We start from the raw sequence: 20227 nt of genomic DNA on the forward strand, positions 1-20227 counted from the left end.
CATTTCCTCCAGAGTCTTACTCTATTTTTTTTTAAGACAAGAACAGATTGGCTCCTTTAATCTCAAATCTCTAGGACCCCCATATCTTCCAGGTTTTACTTTTCAGTACAGAAAGACATATGTTATACTTCCCAGCTTCATCTCCATTAGCTCTCAGTAAAGGCCAGATGTACACTAGAAAACTGATAGATAGGGTGCCTGGGTGGCTCAGTTGGTTGGGCGACTGCCTTCGGCTCAGGTCATGATCCTGGAGTCCCGGGATCGAGTCCCGCATCGGGCTCCCTGCTCGGCAGGGAGTCTGCTTCTCCCTCTGACCCTCCCCCCTCTCATGTGCTCTCTCTCATTCTTTCTCTCAAATAAATAAATAAAATCTTAAAAAAAAAGAAAACTGATAGATAGATAGATACTTATATAGGCTATCATTATACTATTCTGATATCTGATTTCAATTTATCTTTTCAACTTTCTATTCTATGTACCTGACAATCATTTTTGGAGATCTGGGTGTCAAGACTGACAATCTCACTTGGAGATAATCTCTTCTTTGAAAACATTTTTAAACCACTTTATTGGGGCATGGCTGACATCCAAAAAGCTGTGCAGATTTCATGTATACAATTTGATGGGTTTGGAACTAAGTACACCTCCATGAAACCACTACCACGATCTAGGCCATAAACTTATCCATCACCTCCAAAAATTTCCTCCCATCCTCTTATAATAATTGTCATCGATATTATTTTGTGGCAAAAGCACTTAAGCTAAGATCTACCCTCCTAGCAAATTAGCCAAAGAGTACAAAGTTTCAGTTATATGAGTACATCCTAGAGATCTACTGTACAGCATAGAGCTTATAGTTAATAATCACATATTGTACTATTCTTAACATTTTGAGGAAAATAAATCCCAATAAGGAGTCCTAGAGCTGACTGAAGGTGAACACTTAGTGTAACTTTGCCCAACCTAGGAGGAGAGGATCCATATCCTGTGACATTTGAGCACGCTATTCGTCTCAGCTTTAAGTCCCAGCATCGGTTGCCTCAAAATTTGGTGTCCGAAGCCCCTTCTTGCTCCTCTATGGTACACCTGGTCCATTCGTTGAGGCCAGCTTAAATTCTTTTGGAAGGGAGCCATAATATAAATAAACAAAATACATTTGACAGACCATTACCCCTGAATCTGAAGTTTAATGTCAATGTAAAACTTGCGGCTGGAGTCATTCCTACAGTTACTACCCTGAACTCATTTTTCACTAGCAGACCACCTCTCAAAATAGCTTCGGTCCACTTGATTTGAACCAAAGGAGACATGGCGAGTGGTGAGGTGAATCATCCCTATTCTGGTGGCCTGCTGGCTAAAGCAAGGTCTGGTGAGTGAAAAGGTCAGTTAACTTACGTTTGTCCATTTAAAACCAGCTCCAAATAATTGTATGCTGCCTTAAAAGTAGGCTTTCGATAGAAGTTTCTACTTGTCCTCACCGAAAAAGTTTAAAATTCCCTAGAAAAGCTGTTTTTCTCTTTCTCGATATGATTATCATAATTCAATCCATAGAGAAGGAACGGGGTGGGAATATATTAACATTTCAATCCAGCTCAAAATAACTTAACACAATTATTTTCTACTTTCTGTGCCACGGGTGCCCCTACTGTGTGACCTATGGGTAAATAAGGGGGTTTTTATCTTATGCTGTAAATTCGATCTTGCCGTAATTGGAAATTTTCCTAATTAATCTTCAGACAAGACAGGCAGTGACCGAATTTTTGCTTTGCTGTGTGTTGCGGAGAGGACTGCCAGGCTTCTGCAGGCACCGTTAACTCTGCCTTCAAGGGGCACTTTGGGAAAAAGCACAGACTTCGCCTAGAACATGAACCACCATAGAGTTCCCTTCAGCTGACAGGCCAACTAGTTTAAGCAGAAACTTTTAATATATTGATGGTTTAACAAATATCACAAAGGAAAGCATACGAGTGTGAACACTTTTGAAAATACATTTCTGTGGCTTATCTTTGGTAAACTCATGTTCCTGCTGTCGGCTGCACCGCAGTTGAATATAGGTATTGGGTAGCCTCTCTGGGTGTGTCTGGAGGTTTATAAATCAATTGACATCGACAACAAAATCATGTAAACTCCATGATGGCTAGGTGAGAAATTTGTTGGAACTAATTAACTGATTCGTTTTACTATTTTTTTCTCATAAGAACTAAATCTGAAGAAGAAGATTCTCTGCCCTTCTACACAGGTTCATGAATTCATAAGAACTCTTCTTCCCTGAGATGTGGTCCCATGACAACCTCTGTATCCCAACTGTCTCATGCAGTGTTGTGAGAACTGCTAATTGGCAGATTTTCAACTCAAGAAGTGAAACTACCTTCCCACTCACATCCTTTCCTATGTGTTCTGGAAAAAAAAAAAAAAATTGAAAGACAAAAGAGAAGGGCAAAACCTCAGAAACATCATAACCCAGAGAGATCCAGTTTATAAAATATCTTCAATAAATAGTGCAGCTTCTTCTTCTCAAGCTGGCTCTTCAGGGCGTAGATCCAAGTGGTGAGGTTTGTTCCATCTGATTTATTTTTATAATTTCTCCTTTAAGAAAAATGGCCATTTTTCTCAAAAGGCACTGATGACCAGTATATCATCCAGGAGTCATAAATGACTAAGCAGGACCCAAAACTCTGATCACAATCAGTGTTTTATTAACAGAAAGGAAAATTAGAAAGACAGCAAGAGCCCGACATTATCTGACTTTTGTGAAAGGCAAAGGATAAGATTTCTTTGTGCTCATTGTCATATACTTCAGAAAATGGCCACAACCTGGAAAGTCAATAAAAGATAAACTAAAAATCCAGAATGGAGAGCTTGAGACACTTGAAAGGCACCAACCAGATCAGATCAAATAGAAAATTACAAAGAAACTTCAGTACATTGATAACTCAAAATCCAAATTATAAAAGTCAGGGAAAACATAAATTGCATAAAACTTTTATTATTAATTAGCAGTGCATTCTTCTACACTTTAAAATAGAACAAAATATCTTTTGGAAGGTAAACTATTCATAACAAAATACATGTCAACAATTTTTATTTTGGAGTAGAATTACTTTGCTATATATACTTTCTATATTATATACATACACTTCTTGGTTTGTCTAAGTATCTACATGTGTACAAATAATTTTAAGACATACACATGTAGATACACATGACTAATATACACACACAATTATGGAAAATTTATAGTAGTCAATTTTACAATCATTTTAATAGCTGCACACAAATTAGTGTTCACAGAACTAAAACTGTCAACATGATTCCCTTTTCCCCACTTCTCGAATATCGTCTGAATTACTTTTCACTGATAAATTTTAAAAATACTATCATCTTCCTATACAACTAACCAATCTTTTTTTTTTTCCACAACTCATAATAAAATATTTTACTCTTTTGGCTTTAGAAAAGGCATACAATTTAATTCCACTTATTTTAATTTTTGACTCCTAAAACATACAATTCATTTTTTTCTGTCAGCTTTAGTGCAATTATTTGGTACTGCAGTTACTGAAGTTTAAGTCATGAACCTGAGCCAGTAATTCAAATGCCTTTTTTAAAATAGAAAACACCAACGCGCTGTTTTGCTGAAGCATGTGTAACAGCCTCAAGATACCCCCTCCTAATAAATAGATTATGAAGAACTCAGTGGTGGCCAGCAGAGCACTTGATACGGATCCATTTAACTGTGTGAGGAGTCCGTTCTAAGGCAGCATCAACAAGCAGCATCAAAGCCTTCCCAACTGCCCAGAGAAACAAAGCCTCCAGGCTTCCGAGGGCCGAAACACAAGATTACACTTAGTAAATGGGCCGTTAAGTACCTGCAAGGAATCCCTTGGTTCTCCTGTCAGGCTTCTGATATGCTAGCTTGTGTGTTAGGTGTTTGTCATCTGTTTCAAACATATCTCCTTTGATACAGAGAACTACTTAGCAGCATCTTTTTTTTTTTCAGTTTTCTCTCTTCATTGATTTAAAACGGGTGCCGGACCGTGTGTGGTTACAGCCGACAACCTCATACCAAACGCAGAATGTCCTAACTGGGGTCAGGGCTCTTGTGAGAGGAGGAAAGAAATGAAGGCATTTGGAATGTTGAATCATTTCACATAGAGAAAAGCTGTGTTTTCAGGAGAAACATTCAGTGAATTCTGATCTCCAACTGATGTTAAATTGTGTTAAAGCCCCACAAGGATGCAAAATGAAATGGCCCGGCAACAAAAACAAAGGGAAAGGAAATGGTCTAAAGAAGCCCTATCAACGGATCATGCTCCTCTCGCCAGAGATCAGTTTGGATAAACTCATCATATTAGACTGACTTCCCAAAAGAATGAACTGATGTGCCACGTTCACAGTGGGAACATAAAAATCACTTTCTAAAAACTCTCTCCCTTATTTTTTCCTCATAAAGAGGAATTATGTATTCATTGTAGACAAAACCATACTAAACAAATTCAAAATACAAATTTTTGGTAGCAAACAGCAAGAAAAATCTAAGTCAAAATATAGTCTAGTTTTTACATAATTTTATATATTTATAAATTTATCAAAATAGTCTCTTAAAGTTCACAATACATACATAATGTAACACTGTATATGTAAATGTCATAACAAATGTATTACCAAAATACATTAAAAATAACCTTTTGAGATACCAAATTCAACATTAAAACTGTCTTAAAAAGTGTTGACAGCTCCATAAACCCAGTTTCAGTGCATTTAGAGTAGTCATTAGCCAGAGTTTTCTGGTTTCAAGTCTCTCGAAGGTCTTATGTTAGCGCTCTCCTTAATTTAACGTAAGAAGGCAGAAAGACTCCTCCGGCAATCAGCTGCTCTCTCTCTACATTGCTCATGCAGATGAAGACCTTGTGTCTAAGAGCGGAGTGCTTTCACTGGAGTGGCAGGGCCTTAATAATGAACATATTCAGACTGAAGGGACTGTGTGGGGGAGAGACAGAAACCCAGGTTAAAGTCTATCACATACAAAACTGGTAGTACATCCTGCAGCTTCCTCCTTCAACACAAGGCAATTTGCGTCTATAAGATAAAGGATCAATGAAATAAACTAAGAAGAAAATAGAAAAGGATGAAAAAAAAAAACAAAGCATTTGCTAAGAATAAGATACTCGATAATGTGACGTGATTGCAAGAAAACCATATTTTAAAAGGCTTACGATTTATTCGTAGCAGTTAAAAATTAAGTGCTATTTGCAAATTGGCAAGTGGCACCAAACTCACTTCTAAGCTTTTGTGCAATAATACTGAGTTTGACTCAAAAATATTAAACGACATCTGTAACTAAATTGAAATTTATTAGAATATACTTTAAGATTATACATACTTTGTTGAATCTAACGCATAACAAACAGTGCTTCTAAAGCAGTTGAATTAGGTGTCATTTATATAAATTCCTTAAGAATGCTTGAATTTAATAAATAGCTTACAAATCCTTTCCATTTAGGGGGACACAGAACACTACCAGCTTTGAAATGTAAGCTTAAGACCCAAAAGCATTTGTGCAGAAGAATCTTGCAGTCATAACATAATAAATAGTGGGCAGCTTTTGAGAAAAGTAAACAATGCAAATCCCTCCCATATCATATTAGATAATCACATATAAAAGGAACATGATGGGGATATGTAATCAAGAATGCACTGATAATAGACATTAACCAGGAAAAGATAAAGATAGTTCAAAAAAACTTGCCAGATACTTATTTTTGAGCAGCAAACAACAATTAAAAAGAAGGAACACAAATCAGTCTGAACATGAACAAATTCTTTTGCACAATTCTTCTAATCTAACACCTTAAACAACAAAGTTTACTTGATTTGCTACCAAATGTCCTTTTCTCCTCCCCCAATAATTCTTTTTCAAACTGATCTGCAGCATGGTATTCATAGGTCTTCTCAATTCTGAGACTAGTCCATTTTGTTGACGGTAGGCATATCTGTAAAAAGAATCTGTCTGTTGGGCAAATCATCTACAAAAGTATTCAAACTCTCTTTGTTCATTCTCATTGCTTCACAATCCCTGTGAATTTTATACCCTATGGACAGCCATTTACTAAGAATCTATCAACGCTGTGAGTCAAAAAGTTACCAGCCTGCCCTCAAACGGCAAAAGCCCACACTGTCACACAAACATCAAGTGAAAAGGCAAAGGTGTCCATGTTCAATAATGTGCGTAGGGTGAGAGTAAACTGTACACAAGCAAAGCATGAGGCAAGGGGTGGGAAGGGAAGGCTCAGGGAGAAGAGTGGTTCCTGAGGCTGCAAGTTTCCAAGAAGAGGTGAAATGTGAAGAGAGAGAATGGAAATGTTAGGAAGAATGAAAAAGGTTGTCAAGTTGACTTTCTCACCACAGAATGTGGTTTATGCCAAGCCTTCAGAACAGGGGAGACGATCAAGAAGCAGGGCACTATCGTATAAGTATACCTCAACTCACGGAGAGCCTAAGAGGTAAGACTGAGAAAGTCCAGTGAAACTGGTCTAACGCCTTGAAGTCCACGTATGTTTAATGTGTAGGCCCATCAGTTTGCCATCCTAACAATGAGAGCTTCAAAGTGGACTATGACTTTTCTAGCTGCTTTTTCCCAGTTTCTTCTGAAGTCTAGCAAGTAGGCAGGGAGGGCAGGGCCATAAGATCTCCCCAGCAGCAAGACTGTGAAGCATGCATGCTATATGCTGGCCAATGCTTTCGTAGGAATAATTAAATATTGCTTTTGTTCCAATTAGAAAAGTTATTCGTGTTTCCACTAACAGAAATTATGTAGCTCCTCAGATTGCTGTTAATTTAGAACAGAGTTGTTTTTGCAAGCACCCCTGAAGTTCCAACAATTCTCAATAGACGGAGATAGAGCAAATGAACAGACACCAGGCAAGTGGCCTTTGCTAAACTTTCTTCCAGGTAAAGTATTTTTAATATGCATCAATATATAGGGGGTAAATATGTGTACGTACCTATCTTTATTTATTTTATGGAATCATGATGCCCCTGAAAAACAAATAGTCTAGAATAATTTTAGGGATGTCTATCATTCATATGAAGTATGTATTCATATTTGCCTTCTGGCAGAAGCCTTTCCTTACACACAGCAGAGGTCGTAAACTCTAGGTGCTGTTTAATCCAACCTACAGACAGAGTTTAGCACAATCCCTACTGCCTTCCTTTGCTACGCACCCAGTGTGCTCACTTAATGCTGCCTAGCTGGCTCTGGGTCCTCTGTAAACAAATAAAGAGATGATTTGGCTGAAGAATGGACCTTCTGTCATGCTGGTTAATTCATTCAACAAATAATTATTAAACAGCAATGGTATACATTGGCACTGGGGGATAAAATAAGATACCAAAGTTCTTCCATGATTTCTTTATGTGGTATAAAGAACGTTAAAGGAAATAATAGATCAGTAAAAAGGGCTTAACAAATTATTCTGACATCAGCGTTTTGTAACAAATTAACTCCCTTTCATTTTCAATCTAAAACAAAAATCTTAATGGAAGTGGAGTTCGGGAAGAAAGAGAATTGTTAAAGACTAGGAGATATATTCAGTCGAAAAAAACCATAACTAATATTTCAAGGCCTTTTCACTGGGGAAGCAATCATGTGGGATGACAGTGACATTTAGATTCCATATGCTTCCTTGATGGGGCTGTACCAAGGGCCTCGGGCTCATCTGTTACCTGTATCCTAAAGTTACTAATAAATATCCCAGAAAACTCAATAACCGTTATTAACATTGCTAAATTTTTACAGCAAAGATGCAAATGTATTTGTATTCCATAAACAATATCATTCTTGCTATTGATTTTGTTATTCAGAAAATAGATTAAAGTACCATGATCCAGAATTCTTAATAAACTAGATATATGACTGAAGAGGTCAATTATTCTGTGATAGATACTTATTGAGTACTTCCTATATACCAGGCACAGTTCTAAACATTTTATATGTATTAACTCATTAAATGCTCCAGGTAACTCATTTTACAGATGAGGAGATTGAGGCATGGAGCGGTGAAGTACTTTGCCCAAGGTCACACAACGAGAAGGTCATGGAGCTCAGCAGTCTGGCTTAAAGCCCAAACCCTTAGCCACCATCGTATAACGCCGCAAGACACTTCTAGCTTTTGTCCTGTGATCACTGCATAGTCAACTAGACATTTTCTGTCACCCTAACACAGAAAAATAATAACTGGAAGCAGAGTATGATCCTGAGTGAGAAGAGAAATATTAAATTACGAAAAGAGAAAGCAATATTTATTATACTATAAAGGAGACATAGACATTTTAAAATGAAAAATCCTGTTAGGACTGAATCAAAGTAATTTTCAGGAATATGCTAAAAAGAAATTTTCCTTATAAGAATACCCACGCTTAAGTACTCTGATTAAAGTTTTAATTCTGCTTAGCCAATGTTTATCACTACCATAAGAATTAATACCTAATGCATCTGTAATTTTTACAAAAAGTCAAGAATTACAATGGATATGGTTATGAAGGAAGGGGCACCTGAGGTGTAAATATTATTTTACAACGTAGTGCTTATTTATATATATATAATTTCTCAGAATATTCAAGTTCCTGAGCCAGTAAGTTCAACAGGGTTATAGTGAGTTAAGACCAGATCAAGTTTATCATGAATATATGGTGTTTTTATAGTGTGAATACCATAAAACTAATAATACAGCAATATTCAGCCTGCAAAATAAAGATAAAATTACTTTACACTTGCAGCCCCCTAAATTTTTATGTCAAAATATAAGCTTCCATCAAGAAGTCTTGTTCCCTGAAAGCAGTTAGATTTGACATAAAACTAAGTGTTAGGTAAGGAGATCAAGACAATTTGTTCTGTTCTGGAAATTTGCTACTAATCTGTTTTGGCAGATGTAGGTAGTGACTTTAAAAATTTAGCTATTCTGGAGGTGTTTCTTTTTTAAACAGCCCAGTTACCTAATCATGGTAGAAAAATGTCTAATAATTATAGATATAAATACTGTTAAGCTGGTTAATAAATACAATTATACATTGACTATCAAAAACAGCAAGCTGTAAAGAATAATGAAAAATTTAGGTCTTTGCCAGCAAATGAATGAAATGACGTCTTAATGTTCAAATAACTTAGACCAAAGGCCCTATGACCTGGAATGTTAGTTTCCTACTCAGTCAAAATCCTGACTCAACAATTACCATGTGCTTTTGCCACACTGACTCTTTGTCTTGTCTCCTGCATTTCCCCATCTTGCCGAGTCCCTTAAGGAAGAAAAGCAGTCTACTTAGCTAGCTACCCTTGGTGTGAGTTCTAGCTACAGAGGCAAAAAGCACCTTAAAAAGTGGTTTGTTTTCATGGCATAGATAATTAAAAGAAAAAAATACGTTTGGCAATATGGTATCCTATTTTATATATAACTTCAGTATTGAATTTTAATGAACAAATGGGGAAAAAATAAACACTAAGGAATAATAAGTGTATCTATAATTGGCTCTATACTCTGGGGTCTTTTATGGCTTTGCAATAAAGAGTTTCCAGTTTTTGTATCGCTTGTAAGTTACCAGCGCACAAAATGTGTGCATTGATACCCATTTCCACAAATGTGGTTTCAGAATACTGAAAGTTTTTGCCTTTGCTAACATAGTAATACTTCTCTAGTAACACTAGTAGAGAAACATAGCTGGAGAAGGTTTTATTGGCATCATATTAACACAAAAAGGCTAAGGTTTTTTGATAAAATCAGCTTTGAAGGAGGTGTAACCATTTTTCTATAGCCTTCTCAAAGCATTTCGGGGACCCCAATATTTAACAAGCCAATTGCAGTTAATTAAAATGCTATATAAAATATTCTTCCACCCTCCTACCTAACTTTTAATAGATTCTTTTTTTCTGAGTGAACCTAATCTGTGCTTTTCAACAATCACAAAAAGCTCAATTGTTAGATGACAGATTGTTGTTGACACTCTACTTGACTCAGCCAACCAACCATTTGTGTTTCCAGTTCATTTGAACGCCAAAATTGTATCGATGCAAGCTCAGTTAACATGTATTGTCTCTTATTTTAGTAAAGCCACATTTCTAGAAGAGAAAAAAAAATACCTCTCAGATGACTGTATGTTAAAGCTAAAGCTGAAAATCTGTTTTCTGTTTTGTAAGTGCTTCCTGTGATAATGGGCTCCTAAGCACTGTAGCTCTTTTCTTCGCATTCATGGTCCTAGATATATTATCCAATTTTTAGTTCAATAAATATTTATTAGGCACTCACTATACTTTGGAGCCTGAGACAACAAAGATGCCTCCAAGAGGCTTACAAGCCAGCAGAGGGAAGAGAGAATCACATACAGCCTACGTAGACTATGGCAGCAATGAGAAGGTGGCAGGGGGCATGTGAACAAAGTGCCACGAGAGTCGAGAAGGATGGGTCACAAATGCTGCATCAAAAAGATAATTGTGGAGCCAGGCCAGGAATGATAGAACCACGCAGAGACGAGGAAAAGCAGAGCATGCGCTAGGGTTTAGGCACGAGGCAGGATGTGGCACTCCTGCAGAGTGCCCGTCGGCATGCCGGGCGGAGCTGCTGGAGAGACATGGGGGCGGAGTGGGGGGGAGGCACACGGTCTGTCGGGGAAGGGCCCCGAGTGGCAAGCCACGAGATGCAGACGGGACCCCACAGGCACAGCAGAGACAACCAACAATTTGGAACATAGGAACGGTTTAATCTGCTGTGTCTTACAAATCTAACACCCCAGCAGCAGTATAGACAAAAGATTAAAGTCGAGAGACACTTAAGGCAGGAAGAAAATTTAAAGGGCTATTCCCATAGTCCATGAAGACCTCAATTAGGGCAACAGTGATGAGAATGGAAGAACAAAAACCAGATATCTCAGAGGAATGGCTGATAGGACCGAGTGGCTGGATGTGCAGAGGGAAAGGCAGGAGTAGTGTCAAAGAGGATGCCAGATTTCTAGTTTGGATGACAGTTACTAAGGCAGGAAATGCAAGGAGGAGCAGGCGACTGAAGGAGCATGTATTCCGTTCCAGGTAATGCCCATAAAAAGTTAGACATGTAGATCCAATGCCCAGGAGATGCTTACCCAGACACAGAAGTAGGCCAAGGTCAGAGCCTTGGGAAAAATCACGAAGGGGTGGGCAGAGGAAGACAGACAGGCAGCAGTTTAAAGGGGAGGGAGGAAAAGAAATGGGAAAAGAGCATTCTAAAACACAAAGGAGACAAAAAATAATAGACAAAATGGTGGCTGACACTGTCAAATGCTGCAGAAAGACTAAGACGGAGATCATGTGATCTGGCCTTAAAGAAGTCAAGAGCAGCCTGTGGGAGACTCTCACCAGAATGGGGGGGGTCGCCTCTCTTGCCCCAAGTTTGGCCATAAAGGAGACATTGTGGGCATCTGGGTGGCTCAGTCAGTTAAGCGTCTGTCTTCGGCTCAGGTCATGATCCCAGGGTGCTGGGATGGAGCCCCACGTGGGGCTCCCTGCTCAGTGGGGAGCCTGCTTCTCCCTCTACCTCTGCCCCTCCCCCTGCTTGTGCTCTCGAGCTCTCTGTCAAATAAATAAATAAAATCTTATTTAAAAAGAAAAGGAGACATTGTGAGAAGTGACAGGACTGAGGGAAGTGACTGGCAAGACCGCTCTGACCAATTCAGATGCACCTGTTTGCAGGTAAGGAGACAGGCAAATGGAGGGTAAGAGACTGAAGACATAAAGGAGGAAGGAGGTGGATGGGGAAACTCCCTAGAACTGTTCGGGAAGAACAGTACAGGTGAGTGGAGTTACCATGGGGAAACAGTAATGATTCTTGTAATCTAAAAGGGAAGGAAAAAAAAGGACAAGTCAGATGTAGATACACTTTGAGGTAGAGAAGAGGACAGTTAAGGGAAATCACTCCTGATAAAATTCTAGGTTTTCGGTGGGACTCAAGGCAAAGTCAACCGGCCCCGGAGGCCGGAGAGGCTGTGTTGACAATGAATGTTAAGAAGTTTTGGAATAGCCGGTGCGAGGAAGAGCATGGAAGCCAAAATGGGATAACTAAAGTACTTATGAGCCCTGAAGGGCCAGGTATTAGAACTTCATTTGAAATGGAGTCAACTGACAGCCAGGTGATGACATTTTCACCAATAGTGCTTAGGAAGAGAGAGACTCAGAACAGACACGAAATGGTCGAATTGATCTTATTTTGGAGGCTAGCAATCAAGTGGCTACAGAAAGAAGACCCAGTGTAACAGAGAACGTCGGAAAGAGAAAGCAGAAAGGACTCTGTGGGTCAGAGAAGGCAGAGAACGGAGAGGGCTGGGGAGGCAGGTAGGGATCGTAGAGAGGCCATGAGGAAGGGTTAGTAGGTGGACTAACTGTCTGAAAGGAGCCTCACAGGATTCAAGATATCAGAAGCAATGCACTGAGTGATAAAAAAGGTCAATGAAATGGATTTCCAAGTGAGTAAAAATAAAGATCACCCAAGTTAAGAAAGTTTAAAATAGAGTAGCTGTGAGACTTTGGCCAACTCACTGCCTCTCTGAATCTTGATATCCTCATCTGGAAATTGTGGACTAAATCAATAATATATATGAAGCACCCAGTCCAATGTCCGGCATGCTGGAGGTAGTCACTAAGTCATTAATGATGACGAGCACCACGATTAGGAAAATGTTACAGAAAATGTTGGCAGTAGCCTGGTAGCTACAAAGTAGAGCAAAAGTCAAGGAATGAAGGTAAGTAAATGGCAGTGATGGGGACAAAAGGAGGAGCAGATCACTGGGTGGGGTTTTCAAAGGAGAGGAGAGTCCAAAAGCAGGGTTTAAAATGTCAGAACAGAGCGTTTACCTCTTACCTGCAAAGATTTGGAAGTTACCAGAGAGAAAGCAATTTGCATTTAAGGGGTGAATAAGGGGAATTAGGCTGGAATAGGTCAACCTTATTTTGCTCACTTTCAAACAGACACGTTTTAATTTTCTCTTTTAGTTTACTGCTTGCGATGGTCTTAATGTTTGTGTTCCCTACTACCTCCAAATTCATGTGTTGAAACCCTAAACTGCAATATGATGGTATTAGGAGGGAGCCTTTGGGAGACAATTAGGTCATAAGAGTGGGGACTCCATGAATGGGATCAGTTTTCCTATAACTGGGGTCCAGAGCTCTCTCTCACCTTCACACAACCATGTGAGGATAAAATGTGTGGGAGAGGGGCACCTGGGTGGCGCATTCGGTTAAGCAGCCGACCCTTGGTTTCAGCTCCGATCATGAGATCAAGCCCCGTGTCAGGCTCTGCACTCAGCGCTTCAATTCTCTCTCCCTCTCCCTCCAGCTTGCTCTCTCTCTCTCTCTCTCTCTCTCTCTCATAAATAAATAAATAAAATCTTTTTTTTTAAATGCATGGGAGAAAAGGCACAGCAGGGGCACCTGGGTGGCTCAGTTGTTAAGCATCTGCCTTCGGCTCAGGTCGTGATCCCAGGTTCTTGGGATCAAGCCCTGCGTCCGGCTCCCTGCTCTGCAGGAGGCCTGCTTCTCCCTCTCCCACTCCCCCTGTTTGTGTTCCCTCTCTCACTGTGTCTCTCTGTGTCAAATAAATAAATAAAATCTTTAAAGAAAAAAAAAGAAAAGGCACAGCAGGATGCAAAAATATGATCAACTTCTTTATGGCCCACAAACAAATCAAGTCACGGTGGTAGGTCGCTGGCTACAGAGCTAGAAACCATCAGAGGTGGCCTCGTGTTCCATTCCTGAGGGTCTACAGGCCAAAGGCCCCAGGCCTGAAACTGAGGCTGGGATCAGCCTCTCCCACCTGTGAAGGGGGCTGGAGAAGCTGCAACCAACTGCCCTTGGGCCAGGGTTTAGGCAGAGCCTGCATCCTTGCCTGAGAAGCCAGCCTGCCGAGCTCACCAAGGGACAGAGCCTGGGTCATGAAGGTCTGTTTCTAGACTGGAGGACCTGGGCTTGGCGGGAAAGGGGGGAGTGGGTCAAGTGGAACCAAGAAGAAAGCCAGTGGATGAGGAAGGGAAATCACAGAGAGACGGGAGAGAAATAAAAACTCCCATCCAGCGTGAACCTACAAATGAATATTCTAAAACACACAAGGAACATGAACACCAAGAGAACTAACAAAGCCTCCAGCCAGGAGATGGATGCTCACAGGCTGAAATGCAAATAACAAAGCAATCTCACAATGACCTGTCATCTGAGATTTTCAAGGTGAAAACATGAAGAATACCCATAAAAAGGACAAGAAATTATGAAACAAAAATAGGCAGGTCCAAATAAAAACAGATGGCTGTCATAAAGAATGAATTATAAATGCTGGAAATAAAAGACATAGCCATTGAAACCAAAATGGTTGGGGATACATTCCAGAATGGACATAGTTAAAAGAGAATTAGTGGATTGGAAAATAGCAGGAGGAATTCAGCAACAGGAATTTTAAAAAAATGTAAAACAGAAGGTAAGAAATACTGAGGACAGGGGCGCCTGGGTGGCTCAGTCAGTTGGGTGGCTGCCTTCGGCTTGGGTCATGATCCCAGGGTCCTGGGATCGAGCCCTGCATCAGGCTCCCTGCTCAGTGGGGAGCCTGCTTCTCCCTCTCCCTCTACTTGCCGCTCCCCCTGCTTGTGCTCTCTATCTCTATCTCTATTTCTTTTTTTTTTTTTAAAGAAAGAAATACTGAGGACAGATTGAACATAAGTCTAGGGGGTGTTACAAAAGGAGAAGTAGAGGAAAGGCAGGTAATAACCAAAAAGATAATGCCTAGGAACTTTCCATCATTGAACCAGCCATCAGCCCCAAGACTGAAAGCACACACTAAGCCCAAAAGGATAAACTATACAGAGTCCATATCTAGGTATATTATGGTGAAACTGTAGACCCTCAGAGAAAAAGAAACAAATCTTATAATAATTGGTTTTGTTCTTCAACCACAGAAGCTTTTTAAGCAAAGGATGACATTAGGTAACTGGTATTTTAAGCAGATTCTGGCAGCACCACAAAGCCAGATAGAAGGGACCAGAAGAACGAGGGCAGACGATCAATTAAGCCAGAAGATGCCCTCATGGAGCTTTCCATCTAGTGGGAGGCAATGGCTTATACGTCTTTGTTTTACCTTCCTCTACTAAAACAATACTGCGCTCATGGTAGACACTCATATACATATAAGATAATTTTTTTAAAGATTTTATTTATTTATTTGAGAGAAAGAATGAGAGAGAGAGAGAGCAAATGAGAGGAGGGAGGGTTAGAGGGAGAAGCAGACTCCCTGCTGAGCAGGGAGCCCGATGTGGGACTCGATCCCGGGACTCCAGGATCATGACTTGAGCCGAAGGCAGTCGCTTAACCAACTGAGCCACCCAGGCGCCCTTTTATTAGATAATTTTTTAATTGGACAAGTCTTTATACATATATAAAAAGCTGTCTCTTTTGCTCCTGGCCAAATAAATAAATAAAGCAAGATTAGAATAAGACTCCTTGCTATTGACTTAGCAGTGTTATTGGTATCACGTGAAAAAGAAGGTGTCAAATTAAGTTGAACAACGAAGGCAATTAATAACTCCGATGTACTTGAGATTAAAGCAAGTTCTGTATTTGAAAGAGTCCTTTCAAATGGAGAGTCAAACACAGCTGACAGGCTTTGTACAGCAAATTAATGTAAACCCCTATTTAATCCTGGAAACTGAAATTATCCTTAGCTCTATCTGCAAACACTGTGTGTACCTAATAGCTTATATGCAAATTTAAAGGGACCATCTGAACCATGCTGACCTCAAAACAATTTGATGCTTTTTCAAGTAACATTCTCAAGTCCCCTTGGAACGGAAACAAAAGAATACCAACACTGCATAAAAGCCAAAGATGTGGTTCAAAGACGGAGCTCACATTCTTGATAATGATTAACATCACTTAGCTGAAAATTCCATCAAATTTAAGGTAATGCCACAACACAGAGAGGAGAGGGGAAAACCATAGCAACTTAAACATACAAGGTTAGAAAGCTGGTACTAATCCTTAGTATTAAATATAATATTTAATCTTTAAGCTTTGTGATTCAAGATTATCTTTAAAATCAGGACAGGATGACAGTTTTTAGAATGGGGAACAGGCAGAGGGGAAAGACATCAAGTTTAAATCAAGAAAAGCCATTAACATCCCATTGGAAAGTGGAAGCATTTTTTTGGGAATGGATGTTCAAACAATCAATAAGTAGCTCATCACCGTCACACAAACATTACTCCAAAGTAAAAATGAAGCAAGCTTTCATGCACACGCCAATCACTCAGATGTTCACCAAACTGGGTATTTTACCAAGCTGGATCTAATATTTTGACCTTATTCCAAGTCCTACTTTAAGAATCAGTAATTCCTTATATATATATATATATTCTTTAAGTATATATATATATACTTTCTGACTAATGCCAGAACACAGAAGAACTTAACCTATTCACGGGCTACCAAGGTTGTTCTGGCACCGGTGAAATCTGAGACAGAGAACACAGAGAACAAATTGGTGGTCGCCAGAGTAGACGGAGGTGAGGGATGGGCAAACTGGGTGAAGGGGAGTGGCAGATAAAGGCTTCCAGTAATAGAATGAGTAAGTCACAGCGACGAAAAGTACAGCATAGGAATATAGTCGAAGGTTATCTGGTGACAGATGGGAGCTACACCTGGGGTGAGCACAGCATAAGGTTCAAAGAGGTTGAATTGCTGTGAGGTACACCTGGGAAACTAATGTAACATTGTGTGTCAACTGCACGTCAATAAAAAAGAACTATAGCCAACAAACAAATGTAAAGGGACAGAAATAATATTGGAGACAAAAATAAAGTTGCCTTATGACTACCAAAAAAATAAATAAATTTGCGATGGAGAACTCATCCAGAGAGTCTTCAGAACCAAAGAGCAGACTAACCCGCTGAGTATAAACACGGCTGTGCCCCGCACACAAGGAACCGCGTTCCCGGCAATTTCAACTGTGGCATAAGGAGAACGCGAGGGTAAAACAGTAAGCACACACACAAGAGTTCATTTCAATTTTCCTTTCCACTGTAAACCAAAGGAATATTTTTTTAATTCCTTCCTGTGTCTAGTACTATGTTAGAAACCATAAGATATAAAAGAACTTTATGAAACTTTGTGTATTGACACACAAAGAAAGTTTAAAAGTTGGAGACAAGTCTCATATATATGGACAACAGGTAAACAAATACAGATGCTCAGTTATGTCATAGCAACCGCACATATTGATAAGGTACTAAATATGCATCGTGGGCAGGAACAAGAGGTTAAAAAGGAAAACATCGGGTTGGTTCAGTTTCTGGAGGAAAGCTTCAGAGAGTAGATGGAAGGTAGTATATCTCTTTAAAAATGAGAAATTGGTGAAGAGGGCAGGGGGCTTTCAAGAAAGGGCTTTCCAAAGGCCAAGAGGTAGGCAATAATGAGAACGTAGTGGGGAAGGAGGGCCAGGGAACCCACATTCAGGGACAAGCAGGGTAAATGAGGTACAAAGATATGATAAGGGGACCTGAGGACAGAGGGCCCGAAAGCTCAGCAAAGGAATTCAGGATTAATGTTCTAGCACTAGGGGATCCTGGTCACTTCTGAACAGGTGAGTCAAATGATGAGATCAGTTCTCTCACCTGGCGCTGCTTTAAAGTGGGCTTGGCCAACCATAGCCCAGGGGCCAAATCCAGCCCACCACCTGTTTTTGTAAATAAAGTTTCACCGAGGCACAACCACACCATTTGTTTGTGTATTGAGTTGAAGGGTTGGGACACACAGCCAAAACACTGACCATCAGGCCCTTTACAGAAAGAGTTTGGGCCCCTACTTACAGTATGAACTAATTAAGAGGCTGAGTTAGGAAGATCATCAATGAGGCTAGCACAACAACAACAACAAAGATGAGAGAACAGCATAGAGGAAAGTGGGGAAACTCCAGGAGACAATGAATGGCCTCATCAATATAACCTGCAACATCACCGTGAGAATATCCCTGGAAATGTCCGAAGACATTCCTAAGCTACTGCTTAGGAATAGTAATAAAATAAAATCACAAAAAAGATTTTAAGAGGTGATGCCCAAAGCAGCTTTCAGAAGAACCTCATTATAGAGCAGCTTATCTTACATTTATATACCCTACAGATCAGTACAACAAAAGCTTATTCTAAAAGGCTACTCCATACAGCAAAGATTAATGTGACCCCGTGACCCTGAAGTGACAAAAAATTCTTTGTAACCAACCTGACTTTTTATATACATACATATACATATATTTTATAGCAAAGCACATTATTTTGCAACTCCTCAAAAAGCTCACTGTTATAAAAAAAAAGATGTTTACTAAGGACCATAATTCTCCTTTGGGAAGTTAAGTTTCCATTTACAAAAATAAATACATCACTTAAAAGTTAATAATAAATATATGGTGGATCTGTTGGTCATGTATGGTTATTTAACAGCATCAATACTATTGTGTGTAGTAAAACACGCAATAATCGTTGAACAAGCATGGCGTTTACCCAAGGACACCTGCTGAGGCAGGGACGGAGGACAGCAGATAGGACCCAAACCAGTCTCCCTACCTTCAGGGTTTCCACCAAGAGCTGTCCTGCACACGACTGCCAGAATTATCTTCATCGGATCAGATCTGATCAAGCCACTCTGTTGACAAGATTCAGATAGCTGATGCTACGCTTCCCAGTTTGGCTTCAGCTTAACTTTCCAGCCTCAACTACAGGTGACTTCCCCTGGCTTTAGCTACACTGGAATACTCACTGCTCTTAAAACAATAATAGCTAGCAATTATTGAGCACCATCTGTAAGCCAACAGGGTAAACTACTTCATATGACTTATCTCCTCAGTTAATCATCACAACCACCCTATTACAAAGATACTATGATCACTACCCCATAAGCCTCAAGGCCCCATAGTCACACAAACTCCTTTCAAAGTACACAGCCCTATGTTGTATAAAATTCACAAAAATTCATATTTTGCCTTCTTTATCTTACATAGGTCCCACCAAATTGTATAAGCTTCAGGATACACAAAACCTACATCTGCCCTTGATTATTATCATTCCCATTATTCCCATTTTACTGAGGCTCAGCAAGGTTAAATAACTTGCCAAAGTACTCACCATAAGGAAATGGCAGAGAGAAAATTTGAACCCAGGTCTACCTGTCTTCGGAACCTAAGAGCCTAACTATAGTACAAGGCTGCACTTCTGGTCGTGTGGTTCCCATTGCCTGCAATGACCATTTCTCCTCTTCCTATTTTCATGGCTAGATCCCCAGCAGGCTCCTATTCATCCCCCAAAGCCCGACTAAAGTGGTATCCCTTCTTCACATCTTTCCTTGACCTCTCCTGAAAAAATGAGCTATCCTTTAGCTATCCCTGTCTTTTAAAAACACCTACCACAGTATATGTGTGACATAACGTAATCAAAAGAATATGCTTTTTGGAGTCAAACTGATTTAGGTGCAAATTATACCTCTGCTACATATCTGTGGTACAATCTAGGCCTAGGCCAAAATATTTAACCTCTCAAACCCTCAAGTTCTTCATCCTTAAAGTGGAGGCAATAACTCTTAACACATTGACTCATTTAAACACCCAAGCATTCATATATCCATTGAAGAAATACTTAACAAGTGCCTACTGTATGCTAGCCACAGAGCATACAACTGTGGTATAGAAAACAGAGGCACGGTCCCTGACCTCACAGAGCTTACAGTCTAATGGGGGATACAGATAAGTGAACAGAGGGGTAAAATGCAGAGCGAGAAGAGTATTGATTAAGACCAAGGCAGGGTATAGAAGAGCTCATGGGGAAGGCATCACAACCTAACCCAGACTTCAGGGGTCAGGTAAGGACAGCGGAGATGAATAGCAATTCAGTGGCAAGTCTCATTTTAAAAATAAAACAGAGCAAATATTCAAGACAGATACCTCAAGTAATTTCAATTTAATAAAACACTTCCACCCCACCCACACCATAATCACACGTCCCTCATTTCTTAAGCATTTGAAAACTCCTCTGAATGTCAGGGAGGGAAAACTGATTTTTTTTTTTTTAACAATAAGTGGGTTAATAAAAACGAAACCTTGTGCATTGTCCTGGGCAATAGAAACCTTGAGGCTCACAAAAGAGGCCAAATAAATAAAAATAAAATCGGATGGTTTCTCGCCTTTCT

General features: G+C 39.8%; 1 protein-coding gene across 10 annotated transcripts in view; it reads right to left on the reverse strand.

Annotated features, from left to right (window-relative positions):
• Nucleotides 1–2674: 2674 nt before the first annotated feature.
• CDC14A (cell division cycle 14A) overlaps nucleotides 2675–20227 on the reverse strand; it is a 187759-nt gene continuing 170206 nt past the window's right edge. For 7 of the 10 annotated variants that reach the window (XR_012379345.1, XR_012379344.1, XR_003208432.2 and 4 more), the window contains one exon: nucleotides 2675–4980. Coding sequence is in view for 3 of the 10 variants with exons in the window: in XM_025872294.2 (XP_025728079.1) it covers nucleotides 4951–4980 (30 nt within the window). In the remaining 7 variants the exon portion in view is untranslated. Of the gene's footprint in view, nucleotides 4981–16502; nucleotides 17457–20227 lie in introns of those variants that run through there. The other 3 variants (XR_012379343.1, XM_073896238.1, XM_073896239.1) reach the window with 2 other exon arrangements.

Source organism: Callorhinus ursinus, unplaced genomic scaffold (genome assembly GCF_003265705.2).
Source record: "Callorhinus ursinus isolate GAN/ISIS: 27379988/994484 unplaced genomic scaffold, GSC_fseal_2.0 scaffold9, whole genome shotgun sequence".
Taxonomy (NCBI): Eukaryota; Metazoa; Chordata; class Mammalia; order Carnivora; family Otariidae; genus Callorhinus; species Callorhinus ursinus.